The sequence below is a fragment of the Stigmatopora argus genome, chromosome 13, assembly GCF_051989625.1.
Source record: "Stigmatopora argus isolate UIUO_Sarg chromosome 13, RoL_Sarg_1.0, whole genome shotgun sequence".
Lineage (NCBI taxonomy): Eukaryota > Metazoa > Chordata > Actinopteri > Syngnathiformes > Syngnathidae > Stigmatopora > Stigmatopora argus.
Window position 1 is genome coordinate 17,328,368 of NC_135399.1, and position 21,585 is coordinate 17,349,952.

A 21,585-nucleotide genomic window follows, 5' to 3' on the forward strand; every position below is an offset into this window, starting at 1 on the left:
GTAAGAAATCATTTGTGGGTGAAATCTTTCTGCATTTATTCAATCAAGAAAGAGAAAAGGATACAAACGAGCAAAAGGGAGCAAAGCAATTTACAACTGGTCTTTGTAGTTGGGCGCTCGCTCAACTTGTCTTCGCCAACTGAATTAATCTGAAAAATAAAAGGACAAACATCCCGTTGGAACATGGACATCTATCGGGACAAACTCGTGCATTTTTAACTGCAACGGAATACGCGGAAGCTCACAGCACGGAAGCACGTCGTCCATGTCGCAGCAAAGCGTCCGGTTGAGCATGTCGAATGCACCCGGCGTCATCGGGGGTTCGGGCGAATCGCAGCGGGGCGACGGCGTGTTCGCGCTGGCGTTACTGTACAAAACACGCCATTACAGTCTTCACTGGATTATCGCAAATTCACTTCTTTGCGATTCTTTTCTGCTATAATTTTTTTTTTAATTAAATAATTAAAATTAAAAATTTGTTAATTATTAATAATATTGTTATAATTATCTAAATTGTCTTTTTTATTATTGTATTTATAATACTAATATATTAATAATATAATAATAATACAATTATATATATTTTTATTATATATTTTTTTAATATTTTTTTTTTATTATATATATTTTTTAAGTTCATAAAAATGTGAAAATCTAACTCGTAAGCGGAAGCCACTCTTGCTAATAAGACTCAGCACTGGAAAAATAAATTCAATGATCGCGGCCATGTTTGTTCTACATTAACTGCGATATTCGAGGGATTACTGTAACCAGAATCATTTTAAACACGGAACCGAGAGGGCAGATCAGGTGTATGCAAACTCTTTTCGCTCGGCGGCTATAGACGCATGTTGTTGCTCGTAGCCGATGCGGTCATACTTAAAAACTAATGTTATTTTTTTTGCCTGGTTCCAATCCTCAAGTTGGCCCTTACATCTTCAAAAAAATTGGAAGGCGTCCCCACCAGGAAAAAAAGTTTTCCCATGTCGAATATACTAAAATGATATATATGAATGTTACTTACCGCATTTCAGAGCAGGGAATGAGGGTCGACGGTATGTACGGATTGGCTGGAGAATTGAGAAAGAAGAAAGATTAAACATAGATCAAGTCTCCAAAGGCCCCCCCCCCAAAATAAATGGACTGCAACGCATTGGTGCCTTGGCTGGGGAGTTTGTTGTAAAGCTGCCCGAAGGCCTCGTCTTTGGGGATGTCGGGGTAGAGGAATTTCAGCGGGTTCTCCGTGACCACCCCGTCCGAGATCAGCTTGTAGTCGCGGATCACGTTGGGAAAGTGGAGCGCCGTCAGACGGTTTTTGGTGTACGGCTCCACCGAGTTGATGGCCGGCTCCGCTGTTGCCAAAAGCCAACAAAGAAAGAAAGAAATCAAGCATCGGGGAAGGAAAACGCCGGCAAGTTTCATGGGGGGGGGGTCGGTCGGTCGCTCACCGTTCTGGCTGTGTTGCACCCACGTGAAAGTGATGCCTCCCAAATGGCTCTCGCTGAAGCGGAGGAGGAAAGTGCCCGAATCTTTTTCCCGCAAAAGAAGGCGCTCCGTCTCTTTACTCACGAAGCCCATGATGTAGCTGCAAAAAGGACCAGGTGACTTCTTTCAAAAGTGCCATCCGGAAAGTTCAACAAAAAAAATGCTGTTGGAGCCCACAACAGCGGTTTTAGGAATAAACGTGGATTTGACTCAAATTGACAAAAAAGTAAAGCTTTCAAATGGATTTCTGACAGCTAAGAAAAACAGCACATTTTTTGATGGTATACATTTGATGAGCAAACAAACATAAGACAAGTGATAGGATTTACTTTTGGTTCCAGACGGGTAGCAAGTGCTTCCTGATCAATTCCAGGATGGAGTCCAGCCAGATCCAGAAACTAAAAGCTTTCCCTGGAATATTCTCCTAAGGGCAAAAAAGTAACAGGATCCATCACGGATAATCTCATACAAATAGACTTTTTTTTTCCATGTAAAATGACTCAAACGCTAATTTAACGATAGCAGGCTCTAAACAAATGTCAATTCCACTTTCCCATAAACCAGACAAGGTTTTTGTTCATTTTTTTTTCCTTTTTTCCAAGCATGTTTTGTGACCAATAAGGAGAACAATTACACAAATGTCCCAATTTTTAAACGGTTAATGGTTAGTATACCTTTATTCCGAAAGTGAGTCACTTCTGATTAAGAAATCCTAAATTAACTATAAAGAACAAGTGCCACTAAACTCAACATCAACAATAAATTTGGGTGTGGCAGAGAAGAAAAATATCACCAGAACACGACAGCATCATCTCCACATAATCAGAAGAGCCAACTTTCACCTTACCTTCCAAAACTTGGACCAGTAGACTTGATCACTATTGGAGAAATGTTGACCTGGAAGCCCCCCCCCAAAAAAAACCATTAAGTAGCCAGTGAGCAAAACCTCCAAACTTCAACCACTTGTTAAGCTATGATGTAAAAAAAAGAAAAGTCAAGTGTACCAAGAAGCTTCTCTCCCAACATCTGGAGTTGATCCTGGTTGAGGCCTCGATTGAAGTTGACGGAGAACTGCCAGCTGAGAACCTCGGAGAGCTGAGCCCACGTGGCTCGTCCCGGACTGCCGAAGAAGGCCAGGTTCTGCGCGCCGGCCAGCGGAAGCGTCACGTGGCGAAAGCGTCCCTGGGCCAAAGGGCGCCAGAAGCGGAACGGCTCTGCCCACCTTGGTTCCGTCGTTCAAAAGGTTGTACCACATGACGGAGGCCCACGCGGCGGGCAACTGACTCACGTTGGAAATCACCACCAGGGGCAGAGAACACGTCTGGAAGCAGCGGATCGTTGGCTGTAAAGCGCTTTGGCGCTGCCGTGTGACTTGCGTGGCGACTAATTGCTTCTTACCTCCAAATCAATGTTGAGGCCATGAATTGTGAAGTGCGCCTCAAAAGTGAGGGTGTGAAGCTCTTCAGTTACAGAGACCAGACTCTAAAAAAAAAGAGGAAATACAGTCGCCTTTCCAAATCTAAAGATATTCACAAAAATATTAGGTTTTACCTCATTATGCGTCTTTGAAGAATTGCTGTTCTTCTTGTCCTTCAGCTGTTGTCATTGAACAAAAAAGGAAAAAGCTGAGTTGGACAACGTGCAACTGAGCTGCATTTTATTTTAAGTGTTTTTTTTAAACGTACCGACAGTGTAAAATCCACTGATAGGCCGCCATTGGTGAAGTCCTCCGTATCCATGGATTTGGGTGGATTGGTCACAATGTAAAACTGACGGCTTCTAAGGAAGGAAAAGAAAAATGCATTTCAATACTGTCAACAGGTTCTGAAAATATCTACCTAGTCAAAACATGCACAATGAAAGGGAAAAAATATATATCCATTGTAATAAGTCATACAACATATGCTAAAGTAATAGCAAACAACAGTCCAAATAAGCACCATTAATGTGACATATTACAAATGGATTGGACGTGAGTGTGAGTCAGTGCATGACCTTTATTGTCTGCCTTTGACAGGTGCAGTTTTTGGACTATTAAATAACTTCTAAGTAACGTCTACAACAGGACATCCTGTGTTGAGGTTATGTGTACTCACGCTGTGCCAGGAGGGAGGTCCCTAAAAAACACACACACACACACACACAGGACAAAAAAAAGAGATGTAACAAACTTTTTGTTGTTGTTGTTGTTGTTGTTGTTGCTATAATACAGCATGCAACTTTGAAAAATCCTTACTTGTCAAATGTGGTTTTCACCTTCAGATTAAAGTCAACAGTTGGAAGTTTCACCAGGAGCCTAAAATGGTGGAAAAGGTCAAAGGTTCCACCTTCAAATCCTTTTCGGTCCACTATCTCACCTGACTTTGGTGCTAAATTGCACTCCGGTCTTGATGATGAGAGGTTTCTGCGGATGGGTGGACATGCAGGGCTGCTTCTCCACCAAAAAGGAGCTAACGACAGAGCACGCGTCGCGTCACGTCACGTCACGCCAAGCCACACGACACGGTTCAACGCCAAGCCACACGGTTCAACGCCAAGGCGACCGACCTCTTGACGAGCTGATAGATGAGGTACCCGACCCGTTCCTCCATCCTCGGTTTCTCCACGGGGATGGGGTCGCTCTCGTAGGTGACTTTCAAAACCAACTCGGCAAGTTTGTCCAGTTGCCGCTTCACCCGGAACAGACTCTGCGCTGTCAGAGTGAACCTGAAAAAGGACAACCGGATTGGATTACAAATTGCATTACCAATGGCCACCTTGCCATGGAAAAAAAACATTTTTTATAGCAGCCGTGTCCAAACTATGGCCATCTGATCAAGATCTTCTATCTTGTTGGTTCCTGGAGCCGTTTGTTAGCTAGAAAAATGTCCTCTCCGGATTACCAATTCTGCAGCTGGTCGAGGCTGACGAGCAGCGGGCTGCCAATGGCGGCCATTTGCTGTTTGCGCTTCCAGTCTCGGAGCTCGGCGTCCAGCTGAGTGTTCATCACCTGCTCAGTCTCCTGGATGACAATACCCATCTTGGACAAGATTTCCTAGCAAAACAGTTGAACAAGAACACATTTATGATTACCGTATTCTCCGGGCTAGAATAGCACTTTTTTCTTCCGAGTTTGTAATTTATAGGTGTATTTATGTTGCCCTTTAGGTTGTAGTTATTTTAAAAAATGTATTACATGAACAAGTGGCTATCATGTCTGCTGCTCCCAATTTGACATGTTTGTTATTGATTTCCGATCAATTAAAAAAAAAGACCCCAAAAATGCAACTTATAATTCAGTGCAATTCATACTTTTTTCCCTTTCATTGTGCATTTTTTTGTCCCGTGCGACTTACACCACAGTGCAACTTATAGTCCAACCAATATGCTACATACCCCCCAAAATTAATTGACAATACTTGAATTGAGTCAGTGGCCATTTTTGTTTTACGTCTCCATTTTGGGCAAACGTTTACAGTCAGAAAAGAAAAAGAAAAGTAGGTAAAAACGTCCCCCGCCCCCACATTGGTTTCACTCATCATCTCAAAATTTGTTGGGTTCTCCCATCACGGAATTGAAATAAAAGAGGAAGTAGGGCCCACGTCAAGTGCTCATTTTGTCAAAGAAAATACCTTTCTTTTAAAGTCAAGTCTGTTGAGTATTTCCTGTAGTCTTGTTACTTCCTCTTCCATGATCTCACACTTCCTCTCTTCTGGATCTGTGACACACACACACACACACACACACACACACACACACACACACACATCAACACACCATTGTACGACCGCAGTAGAAAGTTGCTTCTCTTTTTGCATTTTCTTTTTTGTTTGCACGACCACCTCACCTCGAGACATGAGCGTCTTGTAGCGGAAATCAAAATCGTCTTGCAGGTGCTCGATGAATTTGACTCCTTGGTCGATCATCTGCTCGCAATTCACGCTCGTCAACTTTTTGCCAGTTGTACCATGTTCGATGGGGTTTTATTCTGAGTTTACCTGCACGCTGGCTGCGATCATCCTGAGTCTTTGCTCTAAGTTCTTTTGCCTCTCGAGGGCTGCTGGATTTTGGAGCGATTTCTCCAGGGGACCCTGTTTTAAAATGAGCATATAATAGTAGTAAAAGGTTTTTTACATTTTACGGTAATGGCTCAGGCTTGAATACGATGTGATTGATTATCCTAAAGCAAGGGTGTCAGACTCAGCATTAACGTCAACTCGGTTTCGTGTGGGCCGAACCATTTTAGATATAATATTTAGATTTTTTTTTTTTTTTAAATGGAATAAAAGAACTGGATTAAAATCCCTGAATATTCAGTTTTTTTATAGATCTAAAACAATGTTTATTTTAGCTTTTTTTTTTAGATATTAAGATTTTTCAAAATGATTTTTGAACTAAAAACACAGAAAAAATGGATTAAAAAATTACAATGATTGATTTAAAAGAGGAAAAATCAGGAAATGTAATATACATCTATTCTCTTCATTTTAATTTGATTCTAAAACAGAAAGTCGGCACTCATGATTGACTTTCCCGGGCCACACAAAATGATGCGGTGGGCCAGATTTGGCCCCCGGGCCGCCACTTTAACACGGGTCCTAAAGGTATTTTGTCAGGGTGTCTCGATAACATTTAAGGGGATCTCAATAAACGTATTTGTTGGGCATCGACTTTTGAATTTTTTTAATGGTGTCCACGTAAATATAGAAATAGAAAATATGCTATACGTATGTCGATTCATTTTTGACAGACAAACCTGCTCCTGGACGGAAGCGGTTGAAAGGATTCGGCGCTCTTCTTTGAGGCAGTTGGAGATGGCGCGAGACATGGCCGTCGGGTTGTTGCCGTATTTGACCTGCGGTCACAAATGGTTGGATGGATATTTCATTTTGCAGTTTATGAGAAAAAAAAATCCTGATTTGCGCACGCCAAAAAGTATGTCTTTTGAACGCAGACAGGCAGGCCGTGGGTTAAAGTCTAAAGTTTGTGCGGTTGCCTCTTGTTTGTTATCTCAATTTTTTCCGTGACTCATTTTCGGTCGATGACTAAGAGTGGAGAGCACCTGCTAGGTTTTTAAATACCTTTGTCTGCTTTGTCTCTTAAGACAAAAAAAAAAGTTTTCATCAGAAAACAAGACCGTTGAAGGCTTAGTCATTAGGAGAAAAAAAAGTTGAATTAAAGGAAGTACAACAACACGAGGATGAGAAAGCAATTAAGACTTTTTGTAGGCTCCAAATAGAGAATTTACTGCAATTAGTAAAAGAACATTTTTATGAAAAAATAATGCATTTTTTTCATGTGAAACTAATATATTTAGTTATTTCGTAAGAGGTACTTGTTTTTTATTTGTTTTCTTTTTCTTTTAGAGAAAACAGTTGTGGATTTGGAGAGCTAAAAGGCCTTTTAAAACAACAACAAAATTTCAATACTCTATTGTGATTGTTGTTGTTATAATATGTGATGATTATTTCATGGATTTGTCAGCATTTTACAAAATAAAAGTGTATATTTGGAGGAAAGGCTTTGATTTTGAAGCTGAAAATGCTTTTTTAAATGTTTATTTATTTAATCTTGTTATTGTTACAAGAAAATTGATTTTCAGGAGAAATGTATTGATACTGTTGTTATTATAAGGCTAAAAACAATTTGAAGCAAATTATGAAAAGTAATAACATGTATAGTTAGAAGAAAAAAGAAAAAAAATCTTAGGAAAGTGTGGGATTTATACATTTCTGAGTATAAAATCATTTTTTAAATGCAGAACTCATTTGCAGTATAACAACCCCTTTTAAAATGCAAATGTTGTTTATTCTCACAAAACACTAAAAGAAACGGAATCATTTGTTGACTCATACAATAACTGTTGACTTTTTTAAGTACCTAGTTAAGATTCAATGGAGGATCAAATTACACACTGACATATTATCTCTTTTCAATGGAAGCCTGTTTCCTGGTACTTCTAAAATCAGGTCAACTTGTCATTACAAATGGAAACCCATTATTACTTTGTTAGGTTTTTTTTTGCACTCAAGCAGACGCACCTGTAAATTCTGCTGTGTGATCTTCATGTTGTGCCTGTGCAAAAAGTTGAGTTCCCGAGAGAGCGCCACCTCCAGTTGGGACAACAGGTCGGTGAAGAGAACCGCCGCAAAATTGTCGTTGCCGGCCGCCGAGTCCCTAAAAAGACACCAAACATTGTGACGAGGGTGCCTGTGTTCCACTCAAAGGATTATGCATGTCTATTTTTTACCCCCCAAAAATCTTACATTATCATGGTAATTTCAATGTGAGCTTTTCAACTTTGCCTGAAAACAATTATAAAACATTTCACCCTACTTCTTTTTTTTTAATGCAACGTTTCAGTAGAACACGTGGTTCTTGCTTGACAGGATGCATTTTAAAATAATAGGCAATCTTTATTTAAGAATTGTATGGCTACAAAAAAAGTAATTAATTTTCTACAACAAACATTTTTGAAACTGAAATTTCTTAAACATACCTATTTGTGACCCCTGAGCAGAACACTTGGTATCATCCAACTTGTAAACAAAGTTATACTACTTTTTTTTAAGAGAAGAAAAATGTAAATTACCAATCCTGAGCCTCGATCCAACCTGCAAGACCTTCCCTGACGTCCATCGGGAAATTGTCATCATACAAATAGTCCACCTTTTCCAAGAGTCTCATCTCCAGCTGCTGAATTCGGTTCCACTGGCTCATGATGTACACCTGTAATGTTACTCGCATATAAGAACGTCTATGAATTGGATGAAACTACTTATTGGGAGGAGGACTTGCTTGCTGTGTGCTCCTCGCTACCTTACAAGTGTTGCTCTCCCGTCGGTGTGACTCGCCCTTTGAGTTTCGCTCTCTCTCCTCTTCAAATAAGGAAGTCATTTCGTTAATGCGCTACTGGGAAAGCCATTTGTTCACCATTGTTATAAACAACAACAAAGTGACGTATTACGTTTCAAAAAAAAGAGTGGTGAAACCAGACACTGACACAGACCATTCCGCCATTAAAATTTGTTTTAAGAAAGCTGTGGTCATTTTCACTAATGTGGAAAATGTCCTTTAATATTAGGCAAATAAAAGCTTGAGAACATTTCCACAACACAATTCATTGTTATCAAATCCTGATGTTTTAGCATATACGTATATCAAGTGTCCTTCCTTTTGTGTGTCACTTCCTCGAAAGTCCGGCATGAAAATTCTTTACTGGTGTATGTAAACGTGTCCCCCATATTGAATGTGTCAAATCTGGGGTCAAAATATGAGCCTGGTAAAGTACTTTTGGATTGATCAACCACCAAGCAGGGTTTAACCACTTTATTGTTACTTCAGACATATCAGATGCATTGTCAAACACTCAGTTTCTCAAAATTATTGTAGTTTACTGCCATGAGTGGATTAACCTTAGAGCTGCGTGTTTATCAGTAAGTGGCTCAGTCATCAATTGAAACATTTTCATATTGGTCCAGACTCAGTAGTAGTACGCAATGTTTGTCATGACTTGAGTCTGTCACCCAATTCGCGCAGATTAATAACAGAATCATAAAGCCACTACAAATCATTGTGTGAAATGCTATTAAAATATCAAACACTCTTGCCGACACCTGGACCAACAAGATCGTCCTTGTGTGAAGGACAACAAACGTCCTCAGAAAATGAATAGTCCTAAAAATTGGAAACACAATTCCGGCTGCTTCCAGAAAAAGCAAAACAAAATTGACTGCCAATCAAGACACATTTCCTAAAAGTGAAAACCATCATTTTACAAACCTGTACAGAGCAAACTCCAAGTCAGTCAGCTTCTGAAAAACAGCAGGAGAGTACACAGTTTCGTTTTGGACTTATTCATTCAAGTTCATGTTCACCTAAGAGTTTTTTTGTTTGTTTTCTCCTGTCTCAATCTAAAAGCTTGGAGTGCTCTATCCGTGTAATTGTCCAGTCTGGAGCTACTCCTTTTGTAAACTCCCTTTGAAACCTGGAGCGAAAAGAACACACACAAAAAAACAAGATTACCACGCCCTTCCTCTTACAGGTTGTTATTGTTGTTTAAACTCACTCGTAGTTAGCGCTTAGCAGCCTCTTTGACTCCCCCTCTCCTCCCATGGACACCTTGAAGATGCGGCTTCCCTCCAGAGCGTCCTCTGGCAGATGGGCGCTGCTCAGGTACCAAAAACGCATCAAAATGCTCACAAACCTTCTTCCTGAAAGACAATACGGTAATAATCACATACAGTAAATAGCGTAGCGCATTTAGGCTAACCATCGTCATCGTAGTAGATCCCGACGTCTCCCGCCGTGGAGTACATGAGCTCGTCGGGCCTCGCCAACAACGCCGTCTTGTAGTTTGGAGAGAGAAGGCCACACTTCTCCTCCAGCTTTCCTATTAACTGGAGAAAAAAATCATATCTATTTCAATTATAATCACGTTTCACTGCCATTAGATGGATTATTGGACGTCTAGCACCGTCAATGGAGCACCGCTTGCTCAATAACTTACGTCACTGGCGACCAGCCCCTCGAGAGCGGAAAACTGACATTGGGACAGCAGCTTGGAAACATGGAAGAAAGCCTGTCAAGAAAGAAAAAAAAAACATGAAAATTATAAATAAATAATTCATATTAGTGTATTTAACGTGGCGTCATTATATTCGACTGACATTTGACAGGTAAGGTAAAGACAGTATTCTGAAGTACGTGTCAGGTCAAATATTATGTTCAAAGACCTGTTTCGCTCCTTCCGTGAAATCGTCGATGTTGAAATCGGAATCGAAATAGGCTCTAATGAGGAAATAGTAGACCCGCGTTCGGAGCCAGATGAACGGGTTGGGGATGCCGAGGACCATCACCGTCTGATGAGGCTTTCGGTCGCCGCGCTCGGAGCTGTAAGCCCGCAAGGCGAGTGCTCCCACGACTCCACACGGTGGTAGAACACAAGACCGAGTTTTTATACAACGCTTAAGATAGAAACTTTGGTTTATAAAGCGCTTAATGCTAAGAGAACAGGGTAAGCTACAACAACTTCTTATTATGAAGTGCGCCATCTTGAGTCCATAAATTTCCGGTGTTGCAACGTCTTGCGTCCGGGTTTTTTATTTTTATTTTTATTTTTTCCTCGGTCAGTATGCAGATTTAAAATAATATTTAAATTCTAGTAGCGTCATTTTTTAATTTAAAGTCAATTTGTAAATTCACTTTGATGCCGAATAACTTTTGTATCGGTTGGTGTTCCCGTCAGACCATGGAACACGTGTTCCTGTCCGTCTTCTTTTATATACAATATTTGGCTATAAACATCTTGAAACGTTAATTTGAATAAAAACAACGAACAATTTCGAATAGTAAACTATTAAAACGTTTTTGCCAGTAATCGTAATTTGATGCAAGGTGGAAACTCACGTTGCTGCCGGATTATTTTGAATGTAACACAAAACAGTACAGCTTTGCACTGTCTTGTACAATTGTATTTTTGCTACAGTTTATGTTCGTATGGCGACTCAGAAGAAAATACCAGTTCCAGTATTTACACAGGTTGACCGGGATGTTTTCCTACAGGATATTTATCCACAGGTTTTGAATTTTGATAATCATCTTCATGCATTAATAACTAAAGAAATCAGAATTAGTTATTGTTATATTTGAAGAAGTATTGACTCTTACAGGGCACAATTTATTTTTTGGGGCCAACAATGTCTCTAAACAATCTCATTTTCTTAACCGCTTTATCCTACCTAGGGTTGCGGGGGTGCTGGAGCCTATCCCAGCTGACTTTGGGCCAGAGGGGGGGGCACCCTAAGGGTAATTTAGAGTGTCCAATCAGCCTACCATGCATATCTTTGGAATGTGGGAGGAAACCGGTGTACCCGGAGAAAACCCACACAGGCCTGGGGAGAAACCAGGTGGACCAACCTAAACCTAGATTTGAACCCAGGTCCTCCACCGTGAGGCCGACGTGCTAACCACTCATCCGCCTGGCGGCCCTGTCTCTAGACAATACATCAATTAATTTGAGAATGGATTATTTGTGAGTTGCGGCAGCTGTATGAAAAACATATTTTTACCCCAGCGTGAACCAGCCGTTCTGAGAGGCGTGGGTCTCGGTCCCTGCGTGGAGAAGTGGACCGTGGAGTATCTTGCCCGAAAAGGAGGTGGCAAAGAGGTGAAAATCCACGTTTCTAGAGTGCCTCAGATGAACTTCCTTCAAAAAAACTTTGTGTACAGGTGAGGTTTCTCTTTCCTTTTCTTTGGAAGACCCCCACACTGGTAATTAAAAGTTGCCAACATCTTTCGTGGCTGGCAGGACTCTTCCTTTCGACGAGTTTGTGAGAAGAACATCGGAGGAGAAACACGCAAACTTCTTCTTGTGCGAGGTACATCTTCGTTTGACCATCTTCTGAACTTTTCAAATGTCAAGTTTATTTCCAGGATGAGCGCTATTACCTCCGGTCCTTGGGAGAAGATGTCCGAAAGGTATCCAGCAAAAAAAAAATGAATTTTCACCTCATTTGAAATGAGTATAGTCAAGATTTTGTTTTTTTTTTGCATTTCAGGAACCCGCTGACATCAGCAAACAATTCCCTGAGCTGGCCGAGGACTTTCACATCCCAGAATTCTTTGAGCCAGGTCACTTTTTCTCCAGCGTGTTCCGCATCAGCTCCCGCCATCTCCAGCTGTGGACGCACTACGACGTCAGTCTGTTTTGATGCACTTTTATTCGTTAGGAAAAGAATCCAATCACATTACAGTACTTTGTTTTTGTAAAAAAAAAAAGATACACAATATTTAACTCTAGTAAGTTTAGTTGCCAGGCAAGAAATAATTTTAAATTCCTGCTTTAAATTTTCCAGGTAATGGATAACCTTCTGGCTCAGGTGACAGGGAGGAAGAGAGTGGTTCTATTCAGCCCCCAGGATGCATTGCACCTTTACTTGGCGGGCAAGTATAGCAATTGAGGGTAGCGTGTTGGCTCTCTTTGTGGTAGTAGATGAAAAAAAATGACTCAGTTCACTCCATCACGCCTCCATTAGGCGACAAATCCGAGGTGTTGGAAATCGACTCGCCAGACGTCAACTTGTATCCCGAGTTTGCAAAGGCCACCAGATACGAATGCGTCCTCCAGCCTGGAGATCTGCTCTTCATTCCCGGTAACAGCACCACATTTTTCAGAGCTCTTCTATACCATCTTCATTCCTAATGAATGGTTTCTTGGGCAGCCCTGTGGTTCCACAACACCCTGGCGCTGGAATTCGGCGTGGGCGTCAACGTATTCTGGCGCGAGTTAGCCGCCGACCGCTACGACAAGAAAGACCCTTACGGCAACAAAGACCCTTTGGCCGCCGGTCGAGCCCTCCAAGCCGTAGGGAGGGCGTTGCAATGCCTGGACGAACTGCCGCCGCAATACCGAGACTTTTACGGACGCCGCATGGTTCAGAGAATCCGGGAACGGACGTTCCGAGAATGTACGACAAATGTCATCCCTTAATCGACTGGCATTGTAACTAACATTGGAACATTGAATAACTGTGAGAAAAATGTCCACGATGTCACGTCACCCACCCAAAAAGCGATAAAGAATTTAAAAAAAAGACCCAGAACAATGGCCACGTAAAAATTCAAGATCAGGTGGATTTTAAGATAGATTAAGAATTTAGTGATCGTGGTACACAAAACTAAACCGCGTGTCCAAATATCATGAAACAGCCGTGTTCACATTTAAACCAAACTCAGTTTGTGCCAGGCAGAAATAATTTTCCCACACTTTAGCCTGGCCGGCACCTATATTTGATTATAATGGCTGATAATTTTATGCATGACAATATACAGTTGTTTATTTTAATGGTTAAACGCATATCTCAAGGCCTCACTGTACCGGTTTAGTTTGTAAATAAAGGCAACAACAGGTTTACTTTCTGCTTCTGAAACACTTGTATTTTCTCCATCCCGTAATTGTCTCCCACTTCTGTGTATGTACTAGCTAAATAAGGGAAAAAAAATAAAAAATAGTGGGCTTCGATGTCCACGAGGCCCAGTTTTAGGGTGTAAAAGGGGAGTGGTCGGGTGAGAGGAGTGTATAAAACCGAGGTAAAATGATGTGGAGAGTAATAATTTAGCGTTTCCGTGCTAACGCATTTGAAAGCAAGATTGATCGCAGATGGGCCTCGTTGACATTTGTCTTGGAAATCATTCAGCTGCGCGATCTAACGTGCCGGCCTTCTCGTTCGCTTACGAAGGGGGTCCTTTCATGATGGCTGCTTGGACCGCACGCCTGTGCAAAGTGTCATATTATAAGCGTGTGCTTCTGTGTGTGTCACGGGACGACAGCTGACGCACTCAACAGGTGCGGCGATGGAGATTTGCTGCGCGTGTGTGTGTGGGTGGGTGTGTATATGTGTGTGTGTGTGCACATGTGTCAGTGTGCATTTGGTCGCAAACGCAAGCATGTGGCACGGCGCTCGACAATGGCCGATTGTGTGAGCCGGGGAACTCAATACGCCGGGACGTGGTTTAGAGTTCTGGCTACAGCTGCTTCTTCTTCTGATGCAAATCATGATCTGATTATTTGGGAGGATTAGGGTGGGAAATTATGAATCTTAAAATGATCACGTTACGCTCATTATTAGGACATTTGTATTTAATTGCATTTTAACTAAGCTTTTGCGTGTTATTTCTCATACAAGTTCAGCTTTTTTCCCTCGCCAAATGAAAGCAGAACTGCTTAAAAATGATTTTTGGGTTGTCGATAAACATGGCTGCCATTGAAAGTTTCAATAATATCTTCAATGTTGTTAAGGCGCAATTTATTTATGGTAAAACTGTTTTGGATCAATGAAATAATAAATGATATTCAAATAAAAGGCGCTCAAATATCGTGAAATAGTAACAATAATATTTTTATTATAATTATCTTTTTTGGAGCATTTTTATTGTTTTCCAATCACATGAATTAAATCTGGCATACACAGATGCATATAACGAAATTGCAATTTGGTTATACGCAGCTGTGTATGATGACAATTAAGGCTTTTGACATTTTTAGCAACTCAAAACCTGTGTGGCCAAAATATATCTAAAAAATAAAAAATAAAGCTTAACATACACACAAAAAGGGAAAAAAAACACCTACACACAAACAGTACCTCAGCAACAAAATATACATCTGAACTTTGATTTACATTACTATTATTAACATACCTGTCAACCTCTGCCGATAACTGCCCTTATAAATGATTATGACTCCCCTTACAAACCCCCAAAAAACCTTACAAACACCGTACGACTCGTACGGTGTTTGTAAGGTTTTTTGGGGGTTTGTAAGGGATTGAATCATAATCATTTATAAGGGCAGTTATCGGCAGAGTTTGACAGGTATGTTATTATTATTATTACTAACCCTAGGTAAATAATAATGATAATGAACGCAAGTTATTGTATTTGGGTCAAACATCTCCAACCACTTGGGATGAGGATGATGATGAGGGAGAAAAAAAATGTCGTCACAGTCACGTGTTGTTGTCATTTGCTCCAAAACAAGCCCTTGCGCCTTTTTCTTTTTTTTTTCTCCCCCAGTGTGAAACTTAAGAAGTTGCTTTCCACACACACGTCCACACACATGAACACACACACGAGGGGAACCCACGCCTGCTGGTGTACGACAAGGCGACCACCACCATGTTCTCGCTCCTACTACTTCTCCTTTGCATTCGCAGTGAGTCCTATTTAAAAAAAACAACTAACATTTACCACCTACTTGCAGATTAGACACTATTTACTTAATATGAAGGTTGTCTTTAGTTTGGATTTTTTTTAAAAACTGCAGATGTCCTGCAACATGCTGACCACAATCACAGTGGTTAACTGTGGAAAAAAAGCCGCCGCATGCACTCCATGGGCTGGGGAATTATTATTTTTGCACATTATGAATATAGATATAGCAAATTTGATGTGATTGAGAATTTGAACACTATGAATTCCAATATCCATACTTTTTAATTGTTGGACTTTGGTCATTCGTCCACGAGATTCAGTCGTTGGTCAGCATACTGTCTTGTTCTTATCACTCATTTTCTTGCAAACAGGCATTTTTATGGCTATTTTTTTATTTAATTATGTATTAAATCAATAGAAGTGGGTTTGCGTGATAGTAAAAATAATATTTCGCTTTAAACTCAAGACAATGTGCAGAATATTGATTTCTGGATGAAAGGTTTACGTGACATTTGTGGTACTGTTCATGTTATAATAATGGAAAAAAAGTCAAACTATGTGTAAAAGTACAAGCGTTATTTAACATTAAATAGACGTAGTGGATGGGTTGCCATGCATTTATTTGGAATATTTGGATGCTTTTCTGTAGCTAAATGAGCCAAGTACGTCAACAGCTGCATTAATTGCAACTTCTTTGAAGAAGGACTCGCTTTGGAGCGGATTCAAACGTTGCGCTTGTTCTTATGAACGTTTGTGAATAGAGGTTATCAGTTTTTAGGGGGGGGTGCACCCCCATTTGAAAGTCGTCCATCACTCTTACATTCCAAAACAGCAGAACTCCTGGTACCACCAGGCACCACGCACACACATACATACGACCCCCCCCGAACAGACGCAGGAATATGATTTTTTTTGTCATAAACTTTACATGATAATTGGCATACAATTTTTGACAAATGGTGCAATGCTGGAAAACTAGTGTGAAAAATAACTGGGGTCGTCAGTGTCCCAGCATTTCAAAAGTGCCTCCAAATGCCTTGCGATTGTTTTTGTAAAAAACAAAACATGTCAATCAGCAATTAGCAGCTGATTAAATATATAATTACTCATTTACGGGCTTTTTTTGTTTTAAATTTTTTTTCCGTGCCTGCGTGGGTTTTCTCCAATTTCCTCCTCCATCTCAAAAAGGAATTTAATTCAACTGCATTTAAATCTCATTATACTTGTATAATGATAATAAAAGCATTCATTTCAATGAGATTGTTTGTGCCCGTTGTTCACGACTCTGAGCTATATTTCCAGGTTTAAAAAAAAAGAGATTTGATTGGTTCCTTAAGGCAAATCGAAGCTTTGCCATTTGTTTCCATTTGAGATATCCAATCATTTAAATTTTTTTCTGTGTGCAGGTCCTGTCACCATGTCGGTGACGGTGAGCTCCTCTAAAACCAAAGTGGAGGTTCATGAACACACAGGTGAGATAGAGCGTGTTTTCATCTGCCGCGTCTTTTTTTAAAAACGATTTTTTATTATAAAATGCTTTTAGGTTGGATTTGAATGGTGTTTAATACATCCACTAATTGATTGCTTCCACACACAAGCAGAAAATTATAAATCAATCCAAATTAGCATTGTAATACATTCATAATCTTAAGAGTTCATTCTAAAATACATTATAGCAATTATATTACACGTTTCTATATGCTCTTAAAATAGTGACCCAGTGGTTTTTATTGGCCCGCAGCAAATGATAAAAATATCCTTGAACATGGCCCACACATGAAGCTTGAGTTCAGCCTACATTTTCAAACTAGATGGAGCTAGTCACCTCAACATGGCCTCTATAAACCTGAAACGTTGAAATGAATGAAGAACAGTTGCATAAATTAAAAACCATCTCAACTACGAAGGCTGGCGTTGAACGAACATTATTCACTGTCATTGACCGTGATGGACGTCCAATCTAATGTGTCTCATTTTACCTATTAAACGTGAACAGACTCATTTTGAATTTTTAATGCGCGCCGTCCTTCAGATGCCGTCCTCTCCTGCGACTTTCGGACGGAGAAGGATCAGAACCTTCGAATCGAGTGGAAGAAGAAAGGGAAGGCCGTGACCTTTGTCTACTTCAATAACCAATTTACCAGTGGGTGACCGCCTCCACGTCTGGAAAGCGCCATTGCGGTCTCCGCTCATGGACTTTGTATTCCTGCACCCTGACCACGACAGGCTCCTACGCGGACCGGGCGGAGATGGAGGGCGCCACCCTGACCATCCACTCGGTCACGCAGAAAGACTCCGGGGAATATCGCTGCGAGGTGACCGCCGGCGATGACCACGTCAGCTTCGGGGAAGCCACCGTGACCCTCGACGTACACGGTACGTACGCATGTGTCCCAGAGGCACGCCTGCGCGATCTTCGCGTACGCGAGGGAGGTCGGCCTCGCACTTCTGGGGTCCAGGGTTCGATTCTCGGGTGGCTCCTCACTGCCCGGGCTTGTGTGGGTTTTCTGCGGGTGCTCCGGTTTCCTCCCACATCCCCAAAACATGCATGCTAGGCTAACTATATGCTAAATTCCTCCCAGCTATCATTGGCTGTCCTTTGAATTGAATTGAAAGCTTTTATTGCCATGATACAAGTATAACAAGATTTAAAGCTTCACTACAAAGTGCACAAATAACAACAAAGAAACAGACAACTAAATAATCAATAGATAGCAACCAAAAACAACTAATAAATAAGTAGTCAAGAGCATAAATAGGCGGGGAAGTGCACAAATGACAACAACAAACAAAGAGAGAAATAATCAGCAAATACATAAATACTCGATATGCTAGGCTAATAGCGAGCTCCGAGCTGTTGTTTATCTCATTGGACCCTGAGACTGGATGGCACAGCGGTTCAGGCTGTACCTCGCCTAGCGCCTGTTGTAGCTCGGATAGTTTCCGAGTGACCCCGTGACCCCCCACCAGAGGACAACCCGCCCTCGAAGATGAACGAATTGGCACGGATTCTTTCCAGATGACTATTTACGTCCAGGTAATGTAGTACGTTGCCGCGTCCCCAGTGCCACCCCACATCCCGTCTTGCGAGGTGCCCCGCTCCGTGTTGGTGGGCTCCGACCTGGAGCTTCTGTGCAAAGACAAGCAGAGCGTCCCCCCGGCCACCTACAGCTGGTACAAAGACAACCGGGCCCTGAAGATCTCCTCCGACACCCCCTACAGCATGGACACGCACAGGGGCACGCTGGTGAGTGAGCCCCGCCCCCCTACTGCGTGACACATGGCGCACTTGTGCCACACTGCCGCAGCTGTCGCTCTTCTGCTCTCACAGAAGTTCGCCAGCGTGTCCAAAGTGGATTCCGGCATGTACCGCTGCGAATCCTTCAATAGCGTCGGGGCACCCAAGAGTTGCGTGGCACAGCAACTTCAAGTGATTGACTGTGAGTCAACTTTTTTTTTTGTCCATCCGCCCCCCAAAGTATATGCTAACGCAAGGGTGTCAAACTCGGGTTGGTTCGCAGGCCGCATTAACGTCAACTCGATTTCATGTGGGCCAGACCATTTTACATATAATATTTAGATTTTTTTATTTTTATAAATGGATTAAAATAACTGGATTAAAAGCAACATTAAAAACAATGTTTATTTGGTGTTTTTTTCTTAATAAGGGAAAATTTCTTTTAATCATTTGTTTTTCATTTCAAAATGAAACCAAATTTTTCTTTAATTATTTTCCATATTAAAGTGGAAAACAGAAAATAATTTTTAGATATTACGAAATGATTTTTGAACTAAAAACACAGAAAAAATGGATTAAAAAAATGAAATTATTGATTTAAAATGGGGAAATCAGGAAATATAATATACATCTATAATCTTCATTTTAATTTGATCCTAAAACAGAAAGTTGGCACTCATGATTGACTTTCCCGGGCCACACAAAATGAGGCGGCGGGCCAGATTTGGCCCCCGGGCCGCCACTTTGATACTTGTACCCTAACGTATTTGCGGCAGATCCAGCGGACGTCGCCATTTTGGTCGCCGGCGCTTCGTGTTTCGTGATTGTGACGCTCCTCTGCTGCGTCTGCGTTTTTGTTTGCCGACGTCGAGGATGCTGCGCCGGTGAGTGACTTCTTACGCAAATTAAGATTAGCTTTGATGTCAATGTGAATGGCTGATCATCTTTGTTTTTTCTCTCCAACCAGTAGAAAAGAAATCCAAAAGGTGAGAAAACGGTCATCTTTGGTTTTGAGGGGAGAAAAAAAACGATCATTTTTCTTTGTTTTGCAGCACCATGTCGTACACCCCTCCTACTCCTCCACCCATCCACAATGTGAGTCCACTTTCTTTGTTTTTGTTTTCTTTTTTTTCTGATCGATAAGGGTCCCGACTCAATTGAAGAACCAGTTGCATCTCTGTGTGCTCTTCACAGATCAAGACCTACAAACCAACTCAGTCCTTCATGATCTAACTTGCGTAATGATGTCCAACCAATTCAGAATTTAGCATTTCTTGCTCCATTTTTTTTTCTAACTGTTCAGACCGCCCATGCTGGTATTTTCCTAAAGACCAAAAATTCAAAGCCGACCTGACTGGACCCCAGACAAAATTTCTATGACCTCCAACTTTTTTTTCCCCATTCTTTTTCCCTTTCATTTTTTTAAAGAGTGTATTTGTTACTTCTGTGAGGACTGACAATATTCCACTAATGGTGCCAGTATATAAAGCTCATTTCGCCTAGTCTCACTAATTTTGCAAACTACCAAATTATTTTTCCATGCATTGAATCTTTATTTTTGTTGTTATCCTGTATATTCTGTTTGTGTGTGTGAATGTGTTAAAACAACTCTTTCACTAATGGGCTGCAAGAACTGAAGTTTTTGTTGTTGTTGTGAAAATGTCATTCTTTTGACACGATCATTTTTATTTTATTTTTTTACAAATCAATTAACATAAATGGCACAGCCTCCAATTACAGTATCTATTTTTTGAAAAACAATTCTTTGAAAATTAACATGCTATCATTATCATACTATTCCAAATAAATGCCCTAAAGCCGATATATTTATTCAAACTTGAAATTGATAAACAATAATGCATCGACATCCAAATTTAAGGCAGTCCACATCCCCTACTGGATGATATTTCTGCTTAGATTACATGTTGGCATTTTATTATATTTTGTATATTTTACTGCCTCCCTAAAAAAAATTCCCCCTCACTCCCCCATTCCCGGATGTATACTGTATCTCCTGTGTAGATCTTTATTAAATATGAGTGAGTTGTACTACTACACGTGGCCACGGGAGGGCGACATTTTACCGAGTGCTGCTGGGCTGAGAAGCTGAACTCCGTAGTGCCTGTATTCATTTTGCATGTGTTGTATGAAAAATAGTTGAGTGAATATTGCATCAGATTTTTGTGTTTATCGTTCTTCTAGTCTATTACACGTTTTGACATGCACACGTCTCTTGATTGTTTCTTTTTTTCCCTATTCCCAAGACATAAAACAAAAAAGGCCAAAAAATATATAAATATTCCAGATAAGTCGACACACGTGGTTTAGTTTGACGAACGGCACAGAGCGACGTGGCCTGCCGAAACTGTCCCCGTTGGCCCTGATCTCACACCTGCGCCTTAATGGGACCAACAGGAAGTGGACCAGCGACAACCACGGTAGGGATGTGAACAGAAAATGCTCACTTCCTCCGATAGCGGGGAGAAATAGCAACGTTTAAACATTTAAAAGCCCGCAGACGGCGTCTCGTAGCTCTCCATGAAATCTTTATGGCGACGTGCTGTCACAAAGCCAGGAGGCCTGCTGAGTGATGCTTGGATGCCAGTGTGAGTGCTTTTACAAGAACTTCCTCTCATGTCTGTTCTATACAGTTGAAAATGTGCGAAAAACAACCCCCGTCTAGTCCTGGCCCAAAACTCACCAAACGGTGCAGACTCGGCTGAACATGCTTTGTTTAATTCGGCGATATGTCGCTCCATATTTTGCTCTGTTAAAATGTCGTTAGGAAAAAAATAATCGGTCATCGCGTTTCCCTGCATTTGATGGCAACAGACGACCAATCCATTTTGACTGGGAGGATTGGCTGTGCCCCCTTAGTCAAATTGGATTGAATTAAATGCTTTTATTGTCATTATACAAGTATGAGATTTAAAGCTTTCACCACATAGTGCACAAATAACAACAGAAAGACAAATAAATAATCACTAAATAGAAATGAATAAATAAGGGCGTCTATTGACTTCAAATGGAGTGAAATATGATCACACCATACCAGCCTTCCCAGTTGAAATGGTTTATATGCTTATTTATGTAAAACAAAATACAATTCTATAGTTTCCTACACTGATCTCTAGATTTCCTTCAGTTTTGACCCTTAAATTTAAAAACAC

At 41.0% G+C, this 21,585-nt stretch overlaps 4 protein-coding genes across 4 annotated transcripts; 2 read left to right on the forward strand and 2 right to left on the reverse strand.

Annotated features, from left to right (window-relative positions):
- Positions 1-19: 19 nt before the first annotated feature.
- On the reverse strand, positions 20-8,624 carry stat4 (signal transducer and activator of transcription 4). Its single transcript, XM_077616955.1, has 24 exons — positions 8,284-8,624; positions 8,057-8,193; positions 7,506-7,641; positions 6,221-6,319; positions 5,463-5,555; positions 5,312-5,390; positions 5,097-5,182; positions 4,368-4,519; positions 4,033-4,191; positions 3,843-3,935; positions 3,722-3,781; positions 3,582-3,602; positions 3,171-3,264; positions 3,037-3,081; positions 2,884-2,967; positions 2,708-2,806; positions 2,490-2,625; positions 2,333-2,382; positions 1,815-1,909; positions 1,449-1,585; positions 1,161-1,352; positions 1,025-1,070; positions 246-367; positions 20-149 (listed from the first exon to the last, which is right to left on the reverse strand). The coding sequence occupies exons 1-24, from the start codon at positions 8,359-8,361 to the stop codon at positions 145-147; spliced, it is 2,298 nt and encodes a 765-aa protein (XP_077473081.1). The 5' UTR covers positions 8,362-8,624; the 3' UTR covers positions 20-144.
- Positions 8,625-8,778: 154 nt separating this feature from the next.
- Positions 8,779-10,531, reverse strand: maip1 (matrix AAA peptidase interacting protein 1). The gene is made up of 5 exons (XM_077616954.1): positions 10,200-10,531; positions 9,974-10,045; positions 9,737-9,863; positions 9,533-9,677; positions 8,779-9,451 (listed from the first exon to the last, which is right to left on the reverse strand). Exons 1-5 carry the CDS (start codon positions 10,515-10,517, stop codon positions 9,373-9,375), a joined length of 741 nt encoding a protein of 246 aa, XP_077473080.1. The 5' UTR covers positions 10,518-10,531; the 3' UTR covers positions 8,779-9,372.
- Positions 10,532-10,908: 377 nt separating this feature from the next.
- Positions 10,909-13,378, forward strand: tyw5 (tRNA-yW synthesizing protein 5). The gene is made up of 8 exons (XM_077617333.1): positions 10,909-11,043; positions 11,540-11,694; positions 11,774-11,843; positions 11,899-11,943; positions 12,024-12,161; positions 12,321-12,408; positions 12,501-12,617; positions 12,687-13,378. The coding sequence occupies exons 1-8, from the start codon at positions 10,963-10,965 to the stop codon at positions 12,953-12,955; spliced, it is 963 nt and encodes a 320-aa protein (XP_077473459.1). The 5' UTR covers positions 10,909-10,962; the 3' UTR covers positions 12,956-13,378.
- A 383-nt stretch (positions 13,379-13,761) lies between these two features.
- LOC144087163 (junctional adhesion molecule 2A-like) lies at positions 13,762-20,056 on the forward strand. Its single transcript, XM_077617520.1, has 11 exons — positions 13,762-13,810; positions 15,040-15,178; positions 16,584-16,649; positions 17,210-17,320; positions 17,404-17,553; positions 18,243-18,424; positions 18,509-18,617; positions 19,192-19,299; positions 19,383-19,401; positions 19,468-19,510; positions 19,610-20,056. Exons 2-11 carry the CDS (start codon positions 15,142-15,144, stop codon positions 19,646-19,648), a joined length of 864 nt encoding a protein of 287 aa, XP_077473646.1. The 5' UTR covers positions 13,762-13,810; positions 15,040-15,141; the 3' UTR covers positions 19,649-20,056.
- The last annotated feature ends 1,529 nt before the right edge of the window (positions 20,057-21,585 follow it).